This window comes from Eupeodes corollae, chromosome 1 (genome assembly GCF_945859685.1).
Source record: "Eupeodes corollae chromosome 1, idEupCoro1.1, whole genome shotgun sequence".
Classification (NCBI taxonomy): domain Eukaryota; kingdom Metazoa; phylum Arthropoda; class Insecta; order Diptera; family Syrphidae; genus Eupeodes; species Eupeodes corollae.
In genome coordinates this window covers 89,501,364-89,522,703 of record NC_079147.1, presented here as the reverse complement: position 1 = coordinate 89,522,703, position 21,340 = coordinate 89,501,364, and the positions used below count along the sequence as shown (strand labels likewise).

General features: G+C 36.0%; 3 protein-coding genes across 3 annotated transcripts; 1 reads left to right on the top strand and 2 right to left on the bottom strand.

Moving 5' to 3' along the window:
- Positions 1-2,767: 2,767 nt before the first annotated feature.
- On the bottom strand, positions 2,768-4,502 carry LOC129938443 (BTB/POZ domain-containing protein KCTD9). The gene is made up of 2 exons (XM_056046003.1): positions 3,740-4,502; positions 2,768-3,679 (listed from the first exon to the last, which is right to left on the bottom strand). Exons 1-2 carry the CDS (start codon positions 4,331-4,333, stop codon positions 3,233-3,235), a joined length of 1,041 nt encoding a protein of 346 aa, XP_055901978.1. The 5' UTR covers positions 4,334-4,502; the 3' UTR covers positions 2,768-3,232.
- Positions 4,503-8,630: 4,128 nt separating this feature from the next.
- LOC129942158 (Golgi to ER traffic protein 4 homolog) lies at positions 8,631-15,754 on the top strand. The gene is made up of 2 exons (XM_056050976.1): positions 8,631-9,182; positions 14,924-15,754. Exons 1-2 carry the CDS (start codon positions 8,844-8,846, stop codon positions 15,545-15,547), a joined length of 963 nt encoding a protein of 320 aa, XP_055906951.1. The 5' UTR covers positions 8,631-8,843; the 3' UTR covers positions 15,548-15,754.
- Positions 15,755-19,779: 4,025 nt separating this feature from the next.
- LOC129941262 (zinc finger BED domain-containing protein 4-like) lies at positions 19,780-20,172 on the bottom strand. Its single transcript, XM_056049852.1, has one exon. The coding sequence runs from the start codon at positions 20,170-20,172 to the stop codon at positions 19,780-19,782; it is 393 nt and encodes a 130-aa protein (XP_055905827.1).
- Between the last annotated feature and the right edge of the window lie 1,168 nt (positions 20,173-21,340).

The window sequence follows — 21,340 nt, the reverse complement described above, 5'->3', positions numbered from 1 at the left end:
AGCCAGTGACTAGCACGTCAAGTAGAGCGAGATAAATGTATGTCATACCAACCGATTGTGTGAAAGAGTGTTTTGATAATTTTTTACAATTGTAAGGAACCTTTGATTTGAAAAAAAAAATTGAAAAAAGGAGAACTGAGACTTATGTATGTTTTTTGTAATCTAAAGATTTGTTGGTTTATAACCTGAAGAATTCTTCTTAAATTTGTTGTCATTCCTCACTTTTGGATATGAAAAACATCAACTTTGGAAATATACCTACTTTCAACACAATAACGCCCCCAAACCCTGAGATGGGTTAGGTTAAAATGGTTGTGGATTCATAATACACACACTTAGGCCAAAAGAAAAGGCCCATTGTGATACCACATGAATCTAGATAATTACTTCCCACTAGTCGAACGATTTTGAGATTTTTATAAAGCGAAGGAGATATTTGATATCCTTTTTAGCTAGTTCACTGGGATTATGAAAAGAGTATTCTCCCAGATGAAGTTTGCGGCTTAGTGAAAGAGCAGGGCAGGTGAGAAATCGTTTCCTCTTCTTCCTCGTCCATACAACTCCTGCAGAAGTCATTTGAGGCTTCACCAAGTCGTATTGCGTGTCTGCCTATATGACAGTGTCTCGTAAGGACACCTATTAGGGAGCTAATATGAAGTCTGCTGTGAGATAACAAGTTTTTAGAGCGCTTTAGGTCCAGTGAAGGCCATATGACCTCCTAGAGTTTGCTATCGCGAAAGCTGTTTCTTTTAGCAGAAGTTTACATGTAGCTATAGGTATACCTATCTTCTCCTTTTCAGGTAAAATAGGTATGACGGTTCCATATTTATAGCGAGTTCATCTGCTCTACAATTTCCTGTGATATCTCTGTGGCCCGGCACCCAACAGAGGTGAATGTTAAATTGCTGCGCCATCTGAATAAAAGACGATCGACAATCGAGGTTAGAGATTTGGTTGAGACACCGTCAAGAGATTTGATAGCAGCCTGACTGTTAGAGAAGATGCGGATATCAGGAGTTGATATCACGTTTTCTCTTAGAACCTCTTTGATCGCTAAAATTTCCGCTTGGAAGACGCTACAATGAATAGGGAGGCGGAATAAGATGCTCATTTGTCTTGGATCCATCTGTATAAAAATGGATGCATTTGTCATCTAGGAGTTTCATGTATTCCCATTCATCTCTGGATGGAATGGATACCTGGAAGTTTTTTCCAAATGGGGGTTTTGCAATAGTGTAGTCTATGTACTTTGTTATAGAACCAAAGAGGTTCAAAATGATAGAGTATCCCACATTGGTCCTATGACCGATGTGTATAGCCAAAAGGTAATGCTTATGAGCTTTCTTGCAGAGGAAAAGAGCTACTGTAGCTTTATTTAATTCTTTCCTAGCTATTAAGATTCCAACTAAAAAGACCAAGATATTTGTCTTCATTGGTAAAAATTAGTGCGGTAAACCTTTTATTGAAGGAGGTACTATTACTGGGATCATGTATTTCCGTGTAAAACGGGCGAGGTCTGGTTTTTGAGGATTAATACTAAGTCCGCAGTGATCCTCTCAAGGGATATTAGTGTTTCATTAACTACTATGATCCACATGAAGGGGGAGAAAACGCCACCTTGCGGAGTGCCGCTACCGACAGACCTTTTCGTACAAGAATCCCCCATCTTAGAGTTGATGATCCTGCTTTTTAGTATTAGATTAATCAACTCACAGAGTGAGTATTCAACTTTTAGGGTCGTCATAGCAGAAGTGATTGCGGATGTGTCAATTTTGTTGAAAGCGCCCTCAATATCCAGGAAGGGATATTCAATTTCCTCTAGGGAGAATTCGATAGTTCTTACCAGAGTGTTCGAGGCTGTTTCTACCGATTTCCATTAGCAGCAAGCATGCTGAGACATCGATAGTCTCCTATCAATGCTATAACGTACATACATGGATATCAATCAATCGTTCCAGAGTTTTGAGAATGAATGATGATAGCCTAATAGGTCTTAGATCTTCATGGTTCACATGCGAACATTTGCTCGCCTTGGGAATCAAAACTACCTTTAGTTCTCTCCATCGCTGAGGTACAAAAGAACATATCTAGACAACTTTCAAAGAACATCTCAATGATGAGAAAAGTTATGTCAATGGTAAGTTGTAGCTCAGCTGGTATGATTTGATCTGGACCTGGAGATTTATAAGGTTCGAAACTATTCAGAGCCCATGTCAATTTTTCTTTTGTAATAAAACCTTGAGGAAAAGTTAAGTTAATACCCGACCCAGGACGGTTTGTTTTACTAACGGATTCGGCGCTATTTGGGAAGTGGGTGTCTAGTAGCAGGTTTGGCGTTTCTTCGCAAGAGTTAGTCCATGTACCATCCAAGTTTTTAAGACAACTAGGCATGGTTGGATTTGTTGAGAGAATCTTCCTTATCCTTGATGCCTCTGAGGATTCTTCTATTCTCAATTCTTGTTTATACTTTTTGATGGATTCCTTATAGGATTAAAAAGCCTTCTACAACATTGCCATACTTTGGTATTCCACTATACCTCTACAACCCTACATGCGCAAATGTCGGTTATACAAACAATCCTTAGACAGTGAGCGTTTGATAAAAGTCATCGCCAATGTCTTAGAATCTATTAGAACTAAAGAAATGTTTAATGCAGATTTTAGCCACATAGCTATTCGTTATGGATGTGCTTTGTTTGGCTTGAATCTAATACACGATTACTCTCACTCAGATTGAGCATTAATCAAAAATAAAACACTCAAAAAGTTACTCTAGTTTTGCATTTATTGGGTTTTGAATAATGTAAAGATGGATAAAAATAATATTTAATTAAAATTACATACTTATAGATAAAATAATATTTAAAATAAAAACTAACCATTGTTTAAGGCATGAAAGAAGCTTGCGCCTAGATCAAAATTAAGTAAACTTAAAATAGTATAAATCATGCAATTTTCGAATATATATTTAAAAAGTAATAAGTAAATATACTAAATAAAAAAATGTTTTAAAATGAACATATAAAGGACGGGCAATCATAAAATAGGATATTAATCTGGAATCACAGGTGATGTGCAGCAACAATAACAGTAGCAGTCTCTCGCCAACTTATATTATATATATATTTTTGTTTATATAATAAATGGGGTCCTTAGATTATCGCGATTTTATTATATAGGTATAATAACTAAGGAATTATGTGTATGAACGTATGTATTTTTGTGTTTTGTTTCAACGAATTGCCTGGGCCATATGCAATGGAGTGACCATTAATTCCAATTCGGCATCCTTAAGGTTGGCGCCTCGCAAATTGGCCTCTTGCAGGTCGCTGCCGGATAAATTGCAGCGTTCCAAATCGGCGCCCGCCAGCACAGCCGCTCGCAGATTACAATTTTTCATGTTGGCGTTTTTAAGATTTGCAACGCGTAAATTTACTCCGGCCATATTACTACCTTCTAGGCAGGCGCCTTTTAAGTTAACGCCTTCGAGGTTGGTGCGAACACCCGTGGGATCTTCGAAATTACAACCACGGAGATTCGCACCTTCCATGTTGGCGCACAAACCTTTTACGGACACCAATTGGGAACACTCCAGGTTTGCATAGGCCAAGTCAGTTCGCTCGAGGCAACAGTAAGTCAAATTCGCATGGGACAAGTTACATCGCTGCAGGCACGCGTACTGAAAACACAACAAATCAGAACAATCCAACAAAATCATCAGAATCAAGAAATTTCCTACCTTAAAGTTTATATTTCTAAAGTCCAGCTTCCTTAAATCGGCTCCGGCTAAATTGACTCCTTGGAACCTTATCTCGGATATATGCGACGTCTGGATGAGGGCTTTTATCACATCTCTTCTTGTCAATGGCACATCATCAAGAGACTCATTGGCCACATTCAATTGAGCCTCCAGCTGGGGAATGAGTGAATAAACGCCAAAGAACCTCGCCTCCTCCAAAATTCCCTCGACGTTTAAATTTGAGTCGTAAATTAATTGCCCATGTCGCAGATAATTCATAATGGGTTCAAAGTAATGTGGACTGCGGTCTATCAGATAAGCACCGTGCTCATCAAGGTCACTGGGGTTCATGGCACCGTCCTGTGAAAACATTCGCGATAACATCGAATCGGGCTCCTTGTTCACCAAAGTACTGAGTGTCGTAATGAACGTCTTTCCGCCGACATTCAATTTGACCCATTTCGATGAGGGAAATACTCGAGGCGTAGGTGTGGTGTCCTTTGAATGGGAACAGTTTTGTTGCTGCGTTTGGCTCGATTGGAGATGGCACAAGGCACTTTTTGATTCAGTTTGGGTGGAATGGATATCTTCCATGTTTTTTTTTTTCAATTTATCATCTCTTGACAAATTCAATGGCACAGTCTGATGTTGTTGAGTTCTCTTCGAAGATTGTGTATAAGTTGATTGGTAATCTGTGTTTTTCAGTTTCAAGAAGAAAACAGGAGAGTACACTTGGGTCGAAAATAGAAAAACATATTTTTTAGATTTGTTTTTTTCGTTCTTTTGACGTATTGACAGGTCGGGTGTGACGCAAATGGAGTGATGCCAATAATCATAAGGAATGTGGAACGTAATTCTGGTCTTAAAAGAATTTGTCAACCAAACAAGTGGTTTAAAATAATGCTTAAAGCGACTACCCTTAAGTTAATATTTGTCACAATTCTTAACTATAAATAAGGCTTATATAAAACTACGGTTTTACATACTGCTAGATAAACTCTATAGAGATTTGGAGCTGCATCCATCCACTCTTTCATAAAACTCTGTATACATTTGTGTCAGAGAATTTTATAAACATCGGGTGAAACTTTGGGTCCACAACGCCGAAAAAGAAGTTAACAAATTCATCATCTAAATTATCGAAAAGAATATCTATTTCCATTGAAATGGAAAATTAAGAATATCGTTGCTTTTAATTCATGTCGGTTATTTGCTCTATAAGATACTTTATCCCGTGGCATGATGGTAAGTGCGTTGAACTGTCCTGCCAGAGGTCTTGGGTTCGATCCCTGCCTATGCCATCTAAAGTATTTTCACGGGTACTGCCTCTTGCGTTCTCAAATTAGCCGTTCGGATTTGGCATATAAACTGTAGGTCCCTTCCATTCCTGACAATATTACTTGCACACAGTAATGGTTGAGAGTTGTAAGTCACTAGGCCCTAGTTCTCAACGGACTGTTGCGCCACCCAATTTATTTATTTTTAGATACTTTATCCACCCAATAAGTAACTTGACACTAACTTCTAGTTAGACCTACTCAGAAATTGTGAATTGTATATGCTAGTTATCCTCCAAGTAGTTTAATTGTGACTTTACTTTTACATTGTGAAACAGACCTTTAATCTAGTGTATTCAACATTAGCTGTGTTCCAGACCTAGTTTCAAAGAGTTTCAGACTGAAAGTTTTATTCATTTATAGTAAGAACTCGTTTCACACTTCAAAAGTTGTGCTAATTCTTCTAAAACATTTCCCGTTTCTAAAAGATTGGTCGCATTCACAAAGCTAGTGCGTAGTCAAAATTCAACTAGCATTGTGAATGGAAAACTACACTACAAAGCTAGTCAATCTGGATTCTGGAACAGTCATATTATTGACAAACGCAAATATAACATAAGAGACATTTTTGATTTGATAACCTTATCTTTCTTTTTTTTTAATTCATTAAAACCAAATTTAAGACACAATTTTAATGATTTATATTAGTATTTAAATACTGAACGATTTATTTAATTTTGAATTCGTGTGGTTAACCAAGCAGCTGATTGTGAAACGTCAAAACCAGTGTGCACTAACTTTGTAGCTGAAATTTTTACACTACCTCGGAGGGGAAATTTTAACTACTTTTGTAGTTAGATTAAGCCAATCAAAATCCCTTGACTACGTAGCCAGTAGCTTTGTGAATGCAACCATTTAGTCTGAGGAATTTCTTTTAGTGATTTCTGGGCTGGCTGTCAATTTCGGTTTGACGTTCACCACAAGTAATGACAGAAGAAAAAAAACGTATCAGCCTAAGGGTTGCCCAAGTATTACTTTGATTTTCATTTTAATTTTGGTAAATGTTAATATCGTTCACATTTTCTATTTCCTTTAAATAGTCATAATTTTATAAAATGTATGTCTTTTTATAAAACTGTTAGTGAAGAAAAAATTTGTAGTTCAAAAATATATACACATAATTGTCAATATTTATTAAAAATGTAGTGATTTATTGAGGAAAAAAAATCATTTAAGTTTCTTAATTTAAGGCAACATTTTTTTCTTTTAATAAGTTTACTTTTCTTGATATTTAAGTTTACTTTTTTTGATATTCATTTTATTGTATTCTTATTCATGATTAAATTGATTAAAATGTATCAAAGTTCTTCAGTAACTCTGTTCGAGTATATTTTTCGACGTTAAAGAAGTAGTCCAAATTCGTGCAAATTGGTGCGAAAACCGTTCCATATAGTTTGACAGTTTGCTTTCTCTCTAAGAGCATTTCATCCCCACTCCACAAATTTGACCAAATTTTAGTGAGAGAAATGTCTGAAACACAGCTACTGCCTTACGTAATATGGACTGCTAGTAGCCAGCTCCACGTTGATATCATCTATTATTAAACGCTACTAGCACTTTTGCAGGTTCAGATGCCCTTAATTTCTTTAAAAAATAAGTTTGTTGAGGTTTAAAAATAAGAAATTGTATTTTAAAATTATATTTTATATATAAAAACCCACCATAAAAATGATTACACCCCTTTAGCTATGCTCTTTTGTAGGTTTGGTTTTGACAAAATAAATAAAATACAAAAAATCAGTTCAAAAGTATATTTTCCATATTTTTCGCTAGACCTACAGAAGTGATGGTAGCGTCAAGAGATATATGACACCAACGTGAAGTTAGCAATCCGTATCAGTAAGTCAATGCAGAGCCACTTTGTTAAATTGATTTTCATTTAATTTATTGAAATACTGACCAACATAAAAAGGTTTTTATAGCACAAATATAAAATTTTAAGACTAAAAAGGGTGACTGTAAATATAACGTGGATTTACTATTTTCAAGGTAGCATTAGACCACTCACAATAGAGCCAAGCCTTGGTTTTTTGGGCCAGAACTAGTTGATTTTTAACTTATTCAAAACCTAAACGAATTGAGTCAAACCGAGCCAGCTCAGTATCTCAACGCACTCTTTTTGGCATATCTTGGGGCCATTTGGCTCGTTGGCATTTGCCAGCTTCAGATAGATAGAAAAGAACGAAATACAAAATAAATTTAGAAGTCAAGATTACAGTGTTTATGTTTATGATAGCACTTTTACCAGCGTTCAGTGTTGTCACAATGTCAAAAGTGTAATAAAGAACACTTATTTTTCTATATTTTTAAGTTTTATTACTATTTGAGTTTCGTTTATGTTTTATTGCGAGTTTTATTTAAGGGGGTATTCTGGTCTAGAGACATCAATTTTATTTAATTTTTTTAGTGCTGTAAAAAAAAGCAAGCAACAATTTTACCATCAATTTTTGTATACATTATTTATTCACATTAAAAGCATACAAAAAAAAATAAAAAAGTAAAAAAAAAATCAAAATTCCGTTAGTTATCAGCTGATGGAGTGGTGCGTCTCAAAAATTTGGTGCGTGACCATACCCACGATTTTAACTCTCCTAGAAATCTGATTTCAAAAAAATTGAAAGCAATGTCTGGAACTACGGAAAAGTTACAAACATTTTTTTACAAAATGGCGACTGCCTAAAGAAAAAAAAAATAAAACTTTTTTCAACATTCTTCGATTTGTTAAAAATAGTAAAAATGAAAATTTGGCGATTACCGTGGTTCCGGACTTAGACAAGTCCCTAAAGAAGACTCTCTAAAAATTTCAAGTAAATCGGTTGGGCAGAACCTGAGAAATCGTGGGTATCAGATTAAAAAAGGCAGTTCTGAGAAAAACGCGTTTAAAGTACCCCATTATGTCTTTTGTTCTATTAGTTGCAGCCCAACCGATTTGGATGGCTGCTCAGCAAAATACTTATTTCTCCGAAAATAATTTGAATTTGGGAAAATCCCAAATAAACTATGAAAATATGAAAAAAAAATCGATTTTTTTTATTTCTAGACCAGAGTACCTATTAAATTTTCTATTTGGTCGAAAATGTTTTTTATTTTTGGTACAATCTGGCGAAGGCTGCTGGAAACACCCTCTGCAAAAAACAGAGCATTATATTTGTAATAGATGTCAATAAATTATAGCAGTTTATAGGAAGTATCTTCATCTTGTGTTATGTCATGGTGGAGTGATCCTACAGCAGTTCTTATGCCAAATCCGAACGGTTAGTTTGAGACAACACTTTTCATGACAAGAATTATTCTTGTATGATTTGTGACTTACAGGAATTGAACCCAAGACCTCTGGCATGAGAGTCACACTCATCGATGCGACAAGTTTACTAAAATTAAACTATTATGAAACTAATAAAATACATGCCATTTTAAAATCCGACATTTTAAACAATTGAAATAATGTGGAGGGAGTGCAATTTGCCTTACCACACACCTTAAGATCCACATCGGCAAAGTGGAACGAAAATCAAAAAGAAAATTGACGTATCCTCTTCCCCAAATGTCAGTGGCGACATCAACTTTTCTTGTCAAACCAAAAAGAAGAAAAAATTAACTTTGTTGGTTTATTGCTTAAAAGTCACGGGTGAAACACCCTTTTTTAATGCCATTTATTGACAAAACATTTAATTCGATAAAATAATATTTCACAATCATAATTGGAAGAGTAAATTCCATAATACTGTGCACTTAAATTCCTAAACGAAAAAGAAAAATTCATCAAAATGACAGAGCGTGGAAATCGAGGGGTTAACCGTGTTCTTGCCAAATTGGATTCATCCATTGAGTCTGGGCACTTTTACGAAGCCCATCAAATGTATAGAACCTTATACTTCAGATATACGGCTCAGAAAAAATACGAGGAATGTTTAAATCTGCTCTATGAAGGTGCCCTCAAATTATTGGACAAGCAACAACATACAAGTGGCGCTGATTTGTCACTCCTGGTGATTGATACTCTGGAAAAGCGGGGACAATGTGAGGATTTGTATTCATGGATTAACCGTTTGGGTATACTTATCAAGCATATTAGCGCTACGACAGTGGAGAGGGAAACGTTAATAGTAAGTTTATATACTCGTAAGTCTTTAAAAGTTGTATCTAGGACTATTTCTACAATATACAAATTCCAATCTCAAAACCACAATATATGTAAAGGCTATTGCGCCCTGGGACTCTGATTTTGCCCATTTTCCCCCGCCCCTGCTTCTTATTTTTATGATGATACTCTTGGTTTTCTACATATATTCGTTTTTAGACTTACAACCCTATCCCTAGTCCTCGGATGTAGAACTGCTATTGCAAAAAATGTTCAACTCATCTAATTTATTTCCTACACAGGATAAGAAATGTAGTCTTATGTAGGCCTTTGTTTAAATTTTAAAACTTTAAACGTCTTTTTCAAGACATTTAAATATTAACTTAAAACAATAATAATTTTCTGTTTGTGATGCCAATAAATGAAAATAATTACATGGGCTTTAATTGGATATTTTAAACAAGTTAAGATTAAACTTGAAAAAAGAAAGTAAGCATTTTCGATACGTTGCCGGCCACTTACAGCATTAAATTTATTTATGTACATGGTGTCCGTTGACAGATTTATGTTTTTAAATACCATTATTTCAAAAAGTATTAAACGGTGCAGGGGGGTGTCATTGAAATCAGTGATCATGGGGATTTCTCAGTCACGATGTCCCACTGGTCAAGGGTGCGTGGACAGTTTTGTTCACACTTCGGTATAACTACGATGAATAAGTGATGGCCCAAGTGTGAATTTAATTCGTTCGTGGATGAACACTCCACGGCCATGGCCCAGTCGATCTTCAAGGACTCCTGGACAACATTGAAGAGATTAAAGAAGGTTTAAGTGAAAATCCAGGACTTTTGATACAGATAATACTTTTAAAAATTGAAAATACACATCAAAGTTAAACACGAGAAACATGTATTCGGTTAGAAAATACTTATTTGGAAGACCCATATTGCCTTTGACAGCCTTTAACCAGTTTCGCAAAGATTTAACTAATTTCTCGCAATAAGAGGGATGTATTTTCGTGCACTCTTCCAGCAACACCTTTTTAAGGCCATTTTTATTGGAAACATGGTGCGATCTTAAACAGTCTTTTAGATAATTCCATACATTTTGAAGAATGTTAATGTGGCAGAGGTGTCTTTATCACTTTTGGATAGATACACAACGGCCCAAAACGCATTTTGAAGGCTTTGTGCTTGATCTTTATCATCTTGGTAGAATTGGGAACTAGGTTTCAAATTTTAAAGTACAAGTATTGGTCCATTATGCCATCGATGAAATGTAATTTTCCTACTCCTGAACTTGCCCTGTAACACTTTCGCAAAAATTGTCCGTGAGTCATTAGTTAATAGCGCTGAAGAAGTTGATGAAGTATATTTTCATAATCTTCACTCCTTTTCACAAACTAGCTGCAGTCATATACCTGTGCTAAAGAGTATGGTCCTTGATCTTTTATCTGCGTTGAATGATGACAGTTCAGCCGGTCCCGATGGTATTCCCCCAATAGTATTAAAAAAGTTCTTACGTCCTTACGTTCTTATTTAAACATTCTCTAAAAACAGAAACATTTCCCAGTATATGAAAGAAGTCATAACAAGTCGGATATAAGCAACTACAGGCCCATTGCAAAACTTTTTTTTATTCCTAAAGTGTTTGAACAAGTTGTTTGTGAAAGTGTAGTATTTTTTAGTAAGAATGTCTTTTGCAAACAGCAACATGGTTTTGTGAAAAAAATATCAACAGTTACAAATCCCGTCACATTCTCAAACATATGTTCAAACGCTTTAGAACAAGGTTATGAAGTTGACTGTTGCATACACTGACTTTTCTAAAGCTTTTGACCAACTTAACCACGGAATTATTTTATTTAAACTTAAAGCTCTTGGTTTTCCACCATTTTTCTCAGCTTGGATCAAATCATACCTTGAAAACGGATCCTAAGGGGTAAAATTTAGAAATTGTTATTCTGAACCTTTTGTTGCTCAATCTGGTGTTACCCAGGGAAGTCATCATGACCCTTTTCTGTTCGTTCTGTCTACTAACGATGTATCGTCATGTCTACGCTCAAGTGAACTTCTCATTTTTGCTGACGAAATGAAGATTTTTAAAATAAAGTCCACCCATGATCGTATTCTTTTACAAGCCGACATTGATAGTTGCACATTTTAGTGTGGGAAAAATAGCCTTTCATTCAATCCTATAAAATGTCAGACGATAACTTTTAATAAAAAACTAATCAGTAGCATATTTGACATTTGTATATCACCGCAAAAACTGTGTCGTTTCTCCACATTTAAAGATTTAGGTGTTCATTTCCAACTTAGAATTTACATATCACATAAATTTTATTGTTTATAAAGCAAGTTCTATGCTTGGTTTTATAAAACGCTGGCCAAAAGAGTTCAATGATCCCTATGTTACTCTTTCTTTGTTTAATTGCCATGTTCGTCTTCATCTTATAGACTCTTATGGACTACGAAATTCATAAAAAACTTATTGAATCTATTTAACATAATTTCATTCGCTTTGCCCTAAAGGCTCTTCCTTGGGATGATCCTTATGATCTGCCTCCCTATGAACATCGTATTCTGCTTCTTCAAATGCAATATCTCCATCAATGGTGAAATTGATGCACCTTATTTGCTATCTTGTGCACATTTGAATAACCGAGGAGGAACTCATCACCTGTGTACATTTGATTTTATACATATTGACTTCCATAGAACTAACCATGGAAAGAATGAAGCTTTAAATCTTAATACCTTAAGTTGCGAAGTACCAACAATCCTCGGATACGGACGGATTCACTGTTGACAAACCAAGCAAACGAAATATGGACAACGAACTTTGGAACTGTAAGTGGAATGTTAGGTCCCTTAACAGACCACGTGCAGCCGAACAATTAGCGGAAGCCCTATACTGCTGCAAGGCAGATATTACCGCCATCCAAGAAGTGCGATGGGACGGATCGGGCAAACTAAAAGACTTTGATGTATACTACGGCGACTGCTACCGAGAACAAAGACAGCGTCTATTTGGGTGTGGATTTGTTGTTGGAACTAGACTCAGGCAAAAAATCTTGAGTTTCAACAGTGTGAGCGAGCGCATCACGGCATCACACGAGATACAGCTTGCACGACACCACCTCCGACAACGTATTCAGGCTGAACGATTTCGCTGCGGGGCGAGACGTTGTGGTAGCTAGAACGCAGTTCACACATCTCAATATCCACAAGGGGACATGGAAATCTCCTGATCAATCAACCGTCAACCAGATTGACCACATTGCGATCGACGAACACTTCTCCAGTATACAGGATATCCGAACATTCCGAGGGGCCAACATTGACTCGGACCACTACATCGTTGTAGCCAAGGTATGGCTACGGATATCCCGATCCAAGCTAAAACAAGGAAGTACTATGAGCAGTTTCGACGATAGATAGGCTACAATCGCAAGACTGCCATGTCCTTTTCCGATCGAGTCTCAAGTAAGGAGACCTATGCTGCCTGCCCTAAGCATTGAAAACCAGTGGCAACAGTGCCTTGCAGCCGTCAGAGATGCCGTGTTAGGTTTCACACGGCCACCACAGCGAAACCCCTGGTTTGACGACGAATGCCGGCCAAGCGCACGCAGCGAAACAAGAGGCATACAAAACGGCACTGCACAAAAGGACTAGAGCTGCCCGCGATCTCTACGAGCAGAAAAGGAGAGAGGAACACCGGCTTTTAGATGGAAAAAAGAGAGCATGAGAAGCGCGCGATCGAGGAGATAGAGAGATGTCACAACAGGAATGAGGTTCGTAAATTTTACCAAAAGGTAAAATAAACCTCCCAAGGGTGGGTACCAGCCACGAACCGAAGCCTGTAAAGACGATCAGGGGAACATCGTTGTAGAACCGCAGTCGATGCTGAGAATATGGAAAGACCACTTCTCCAAATTATATAACGGCGATAACGAACCGAATTCTGCTGTAAGGGCGATATAACCACTCAACCGAAGCAGATCAACAATTCCGCCTATCCGATCTTGACGAAGTGAAGATAGCTATATCTAAACTTAAGTCAAACAAAGCTGCTGGAACTGACGGCATCGCTGCCGACCTATACAAAGCAGCAGGCGATGACTTGGTAGAGAGCATGTACCAACTCATCTGCAAAATATGGTCGGAAGAAAGCATGCCCGATGAGTGGAATCTCAGCATAGTGTGCCCGATACATAAGAAAGGAGACCTGCTAAACTGCTCCAACTACAGAGGCGTATGACAGAATCTATAGGAAAGAGCTCTACCGAGCAATGTCTAGTTTTGGCATCCCTGTCAAACTTATCCGTTTGTGGAGAATGACGATGGAGAATGCACGCTGCTCTATCAAGGTCGGAAAAGATCTCACCGATGCATTTGATGTCAAAAAAGGTTTTAGACAAGGCGATGCAATGTCATGCAACTTCTTCAACATCGTTCTGGACACTAGATGCACAATCTTCCAAAAGTCAATCCTCGGTCAATTACTCGGATACGCAGATGATATTGACATAATTGGAAGATCAAAGCGTGATGTCAGTGAAGCGTTTTTGAGCATTGCAACGAAAGCGAAGAAGATGGGTTTAGTGGTCAATGAAGGCTAGACCAAGTATATGCTGTCATAATAAAAGGACATTGAACAATGACGTCCTGAACAAAACGTCACCATGGACAGCTATAACTTTGAGGTTTTTAAGGACTTTGTCTACCTAGGCACCGCTATTAACACAGACAACGACACCAGCGCTGAAATCAAGCGAAGAATAACAATTGCAAATCGCTGCTTCTTTGGACTTAGAAGGCAATTGAGAAGACAGCCTCATTAACCGTTAAACCTATTCGTTCTGCCTCTGCCTCAATACTCACAAAAGCCCCATTCACATCACGCTAAGTTCTTCCGCTTATGTCAATGTCATCAGCGTATGCTAGTAATTGGACATACTTTTAAAAAATAGTTCCTCTAGTGTTGACGTGTGAGCTCTGCACTATTCGTTTAAGTACGATGTTAAGAAAATCGCATGTGAGCTCATCACCTTGTCAGAAAAAGTTGGTCTGACGAAAATCATTTGACAATAGATCATGCCTCAACCACAAATTTTACAGGCCACTGGATTTCTCCTTTCCATATTCCTTGAGGCTTGTCGGACTCCTAAACAGAATAGTTTCAGATTTCTGAAAGTTGATTTTGAACTTCCATTAATTGTAATATTGTTGAATACTCTCGATATCGAATTCTGATAACCTTGACTTTATGAACAATTCTTTAAGCAATAAGATCCTTGGCATACTTAATCGCGAATACGTTAGAACTCCTGTCACATCGCTGGTGTAAATATTGAAAAAGGTTTACTGAATATTGCCGCTTTTGACAATGAAATCATTACCGTGACATAATCTTTTTAACTTATTAACATTATTTTTTTTAAATGAATTTTCCTAACTCAATTCGTTGGTTACATTTTTGAGAACATTTTTATTTTGAATTTACCGTTATTTTTGAGACATAAAATTAATTGTTTATTTATTTCTGGAAATCATTTACGATATTAATTTTAAATAGAAAATGGCTGTAGCCATTTCGACTTTGAGCTAAAAAACGATAGGCACTTTTATTCTATCTCGAAAAATTTCGAGATGGATTTATTTTCAACATGAAAGTCTTCGTATTTTTTGTTTCTTTTAACGAATAAATTATTTTTATAACAACGTCTTTAATTGCTTGTTTTTGTTTAATTTTTTATTTCAGTGTCGTGCAATCAAATGGACTGGTGAAATATCGAAGAATAATCTAGGTCATCCGGCAATGCACAGAAAAATCGCCCAAACTATGTGGGCCGAAGGCAATACAGAACAAGCACGTCACCATTACCTTCTATCACGTGACGGACTTAACTGCGGGCATATGTTAGTTAAATTAAGCGAACAAAAAGGATTCGACAACGAGTTAGATTTATTTATCTGTCAAGTAGTTTTGCAGCAATTAAGTGTGCTGAAAGACAAAGATACCGCTTTATTAACATTCGAAACCTATACTAAGTATCATCCGAAAATAGCGCGTACCGAACCAGCGTTTAAATTGCCCCTGCTTAACTTTACATATTTCCTTTTGAAAACAATCGATACGGGCCGATCGAGCATGTATAAGGTGTTAATTGAACTTTATAGACCCTCGTTGTTGCGGGATCCATCGTTTTTTAAATATCTTAATAAAATCGGAATGTTTTTCTTTGGCGAAGCACCACCGCCGTCACCACCGCAAAGCGGTATGATGGGTGGTCTTTTTGGTGATTTGTTTACTCGGTTATTTCAAGGATTTGAAGAGGGCGACGAAGAGCCCAGCAGCGTTGCACAAAACAACGAATTGGATTAGCAGGCGAATTATTATGTAATTTTTTTTTAAATAAAATTGCTGGCAAACGGTAATGAGGAAATATAATTTATTTTTAATTTTATCATGGAACTACGAAAATAAATGAAAACAATTTGATTTAACACGTACAGTTAATATTTTGAAATTGATATATTTTCAATTATGTATATGTATAAATAAATGCTACAAAGAAGAGCGTAAGAACTATATGAGTGTCTAAAACTCGTAAATTTACGAGAGTATTTAACAATCAAACTTTTTTATTTTGGGATATTCATGTTCTAGGATATAAAAATAAAAAAATTAGGTGGCGCAACAGTCCATAGAGAACCAGGGCCTAGTGACTTACATCTCTCAACCATTCCTGTGTGCGAGTAATGTTGTCAGGGATGGAGGGGACCTACAGTTTATAGCCGAATCCGAACTGCTTATTTGAGAAAGCTCTTTTTCATGACAAGAATTACTCTTGGAGAAGCCAAGATCTCTCGCATGACAGTCCAACGCACTAACCATCATACCACGGGTACTACACTACCGCTGGTAGTTCTAGGATTTAGAGGAACGATAATTTTATATCAATTACAAATTGATTTCATTTTTAACCCAACCAGTAAAATTACTTGACTTTTGAACTTAACTGAAGGTTTGCTGAACATGGATACAAATTTTGTTTATTTTAATGCGCTCTTTAACTAAAGCTTATGGTTGTCGAACGCATAATTCAGGTTTAATCTTATCTCCATAATTAGTAGTGTTTTGTATGTAAAAAATAATTCCTTTTACCAATTTTTTTTTAACAAAATTCTGCACTAGATAAATAAAGCCCAGAGTAAAGAAATTAAAAAAAATGATCAGCTGACATTTCCATCTACATACGTATAGCCTTGACTTGGTTAGTAAGGGAGATTTTTCTTGACTAATTTTCCAGTCTATTTCCAAATATAGTTACTCAATTGAGAGGCAGTTTCTAGAAACTTTCCTTAACTTCAAATCACTTATGTAATCTGAATCTTCCCACAACAGCTCACGTAAGGTTTCAGATGATCATGATTCTACTTACCGCTCCCACTGATGCTTGATACAATAGTATATCTTTTGGTCCTTTTCTGCCAAACCAATATTCTCCTTTGAACTTTCTGTTATGCATCGTTAAGAATTCTCACCGTTAAAATAATTTATAACTGGTATTCAGTAGTTCGATCTTTTTTTAAATTTTGATATTAAACGAAAAGCGAAAAGGAACGGTTGCAGAGGAAAAAGATCTAAAATCTGTTATCATAATCAGCTTTTACTCAAAATAAATCATCATGAAAGGGAATGATGATGCATGCAATCCTTTGACATCAATTCTTGCTTGCAATCTTCGGTCCATCGAACAAACCAGAGTTTTTATTAATTTTAATAAATATGATTTAAAATCATGAAAATAATATTTTTATTTTTAAAATCATTAAATGAAAATAAAAATAAAAATGAACCAGCATAGTGTTCAAATATGCGTTTCGCCCCGGTACAATGGTTGGGCTCATCAGAAGATGACCATTGCACTTTGTCTTGACGCATATTTTCTCGAATAAATCGAGATTCCATATAATATGAGCTACAAAGAGCTACTGCGAATTATATGGTTGCTACAAGTCTTCATAGAAGATAAATTGTAGCTGTTTTTATTTCCTTGCTAAGGGATTTAAGAAGATGAAATGGGAACAGTCGAACTGTTTGTTCCGAACACCAATTATTTTAATAAATATGATTTAAAATCATGAAAATAATATTTTTATTTTTAAAATCATTAAATGAAAATAAAAATAAAAATGAACCAGCATAGTGTTCAAATATGCGTTTCGCCCCGGTACAATGGTTGGGCTCATCAGAAGATGACCATTGCACTTTGTTTTTATGGTTTCACTAGATAATTTGTTCCACTCTTCCGTTATGACCCTTTTTAGTTTCAATTTAGATGAAATTTTTTGTTTTCTCACTGCTTGTCTCGAAGGATTCCATAAGTTCTCAATTGGATTAACGTCAGAAGACTGCGGAGGAGTTTTAAGTTATCTGGGAGCATTATCGAGCAACCACTCGTGAGTTTTTAAGGCTTAGGAACGTTGTCTTGTTGAAAGATAAACGAATCCATAAGACTAAGTTTTTCAGCACTGTCTATTAAATTATTCCGCAAAATATCGATGTACATTATGGCTGTCATATGACCTTCAATAAAGGGTAGATTGCCGACGCCATTTGCCGCCATACACCCCCAAACTAAAACACTCCCTCCACGATGTTTCACAGTAGACACAACATTTTGGCTTTTTAGTTCGGTATTGGGTACCCGTAGCATGACTAGCCGTTCGGATTCGGCCTAAAATTGTAGGTCCCTTCCATTCCTGACAACAGTACTCGCATACAGGAATGGTTGAGAGTTGTAAGTCACAAGGCCCTGGTTCACAACGGACTGTTGCGCCACCCCATTTGATTTTTTTTGATTGGGTTTCCTCCAAACGTATTGTTCTTCCATCGCTACCCAAAATGTTATACTTTGACTCATCCGAAAATATAACTGATTCCCAAAATTCCTTGGATTTGTTTATATATTTTTTTTTTGGCAAAATCCAAAGGTTTTTTCGGTTCACTTCAGCAGCTCTTCCATAATAATTTGAACATAACGAAGAGTCTGCACACTAAAATGTTTACCGGTAGAGTTTTCCACATCTTCTGCCAAGTTAGGAGCCCTTTTTTTGGTATTTTTTCTAACTTCCCTCAAAATATCACGTTTTTCCCTATCAGAAAAAATACGCTGTCGGCCTGTTCTTTTCATGTTTTCTGTTAAAAAGGTGTTTTCGTATTTTGTATGACACTCCGGACTGTAAATAAACTAATATTTAACTCCTTACCGATTGCACTGTATGTTAAATCTTCTTGGCGCAAAATAACAGCTTTGTTTTTGACAAAATTACTGACCTCTTTAGACCCCGCGGCATTTCGATTTTTTGTTTCTGGAACAAAATGACTTGGTAAAATATCAAAGCACTTAAATTGACTAACTTTTTTCTTCTACTAGCCTCCGGTACTTTAGTAACGGCACCCATTTAAACATCAATAAGAGAGTTGCCAATATTTTGTTTACCTACAATTTATTGTTTTTTCTAATCCTCTTGTTAATCTTTTAATCAAAATAAATAAAAATTCTCTCAGAACAGAAGGTGTCGTTTTGGTCAATTGTTAAGATAAAAATAAATGTGCCATATTAAGCCTATTACAGTCGCATCAAATCTAAAATATATGAAATTGCCAATACTTTTTTTAGAAACTGTAAGTAGTTCCTAAGATATAGCACTTCAAAAGTCGCAACCACTATCGTAGATGCAAGAAAGGCAAACACTAAAAAACTGCGGTTCTTGTCTTTCTTTATCATAATATGAGTTAAGTTACTATTTAAAAGTGTTGTAAGGTAGAACATTTAAGGTTTTCGCGGTTGCTTATTATAATATTCAGCGATTTCAATTTAAAAGCCCAACTATAATAGGCATAAGCAAACATAAGCTTATGTCAAAAACCTAACGAAAACTCACTTAAGTTTGTGAAACTACTGCGGATATCTACATGTCAGATTTTACTTATGCGACGAGCGACTGGGATCTCTCTTGTTTAAGTTTGCTTAAGTTAACGAAACTGAGAAAAATTGAACGAAAACGAGCTAGACTCCATTATGTTCACTCGTATTGAGATTCTTTGTATTCGCACGTTTACATATGCGGGCATATGCTAGCTTATGCATATTATAGTTGGGCCTTAACAATCAACCTGAATATGTAGCTTCAAATTGCATTGAGCGTGGTCACCGGAAACTAATTGTAAAATAATAAAATTTAGTAGATTGTAAAGCGTATATATATGTGCACAACAACAAAAATCTAAGTACTGAAATTTATCACTCAGTGGGCGTGGTATCCACCCATACTTGTGGTTCATGTAGAATGATGAAATTAAGAATAGTTAAGATGTTATAATACAATAAATACAAAGTTAAATTTTATATAAACACGCCCTGACCCTAGATTTCTTTTTATTGAATAAAAAATGTAATTAACTTCAAACCTGGGAAGCCGATGCTGATTTTTCGAGACTCACATCCGCGGATGCGGATTTTAGAATTTATTAAATAAAAACAATTTTAAGTCCGTAAATAAAGGAAAATGTTATTATTATATATTATATACATATTATCTTTGCGTTCAATAATTAAATTTAACAACGGGTGAGTTATATTTAGTAAAAAGCAAGATTGCAGCCTTCTCAGACTGTAATCTGTTTCTTTGTGGATCGTATATTAATCCAGTTCCGCTAAATAGTTGTTCGCTGAGAACACTGGCTGGTGGAAGTGATAAATACCTCAGTGCAACTTTGGAGAGCCTTTTAAAGTCTGTTTGATGGGCTTTCCACCAATCAAGTGGATTATTATTCAATTCTAGTCTAGTTTCGGTAACATCATCATTATTATTATTATCAGATTCTCCTTCACCTTCGTCTTCAGTTGATGAATCTAGCATCATTGTCATATCACTTCTGAAGCAAGCCTTGTAACTTAAACCGCACGTTCCTGGTTCCAAATGTAAAGTCTCATCCATTTTCTTCTTTTTTGTGTTGTTTGTATTGGACAACATAGGAGAACCTTTACTCTTTCCTGGGTGATGGGTTTGAAAAATGCATGCTTATAGCGAGGGTCTAAGTATGTTGAAATCACATACAAATCGTCTTGCAAGGATACAAATTTTGTTGAAAAATGAGTTTTCAGATTTAAGGCTGCCAGACGAATGGTTTTAATAAGGATTCATCAAGTTTTTTCTTAAGCATTTGAATTATAGGAATCACAGATGATTTAAGTGCCTGAGAGCTGCTCATTTCACGAGTAGCTTCTACAAAAGGTTTAAGTAGTTCAAGTTAGCTTTCAATTATTTTGAACTGTTCTGGCAAAATTGGTTCAATATTGTTGTCATTGGCCTAAAGACTTAATGCATCTTTTATCTTTGAAAAACGCTTGAACATGTAGAATGTGCTATTCCAGCGTTTTACACAATCCTGGAGTACTTTAAGATGTGGTTGATTAAATCTGTCCTGATTTTCTAGCTGTTTTTGAGCAATAGTTAAATGGTTGAAATGGGTTGAAATTTTCTTTGATTTTTGCTTAATGTCTTTTATATTTTCTTGCGATTGCAAACCATGTCGAATTACAATTTCCATCTTGTGAAAAGTGCAATCTAAATCAGTCAATGATGCTAGTCGCATACCTCTTTTCATATTGGAGCCCTCATCTCGTATAATACAGCGCACTTTTTCCTTCAAAATATTCCAGTCGGTAAGCATTGTGTTAAATTTGTCTGCAATGATGTCACTTGTATGGCGATCCTCAAACGTCTCGCATTTGAATACGATTGATGTTCGTTCAAAGTTTTCTGATACTCCGTTGCAAGTTAAGCTGGGATCTGTCCAAATATTAGAAGTAAAAGACATGTAGTCATATTTTTCAAGCAATTCTTTGACTTTAGCAGCAACTTGCATACTCATTGCATATAAAATCAGTAAAAAAGTTTCGTCCTCTAAAATTATATTTGGGTGCTAGTTCTTGTAAAAGACGGCGAAATCCAAGTCCGTCTACAAATTTAAATGGTAAATTCTGAAGCACTATCATTTCTCCAATCAGTTGTCAATTTTATACGAGTTGCTGCTGCTAATATCCTATTTTTTGCCTTTTGCAAAGATTCCTCTAACGAAAGTTGTTTCTTTGCTTCTAGTTAA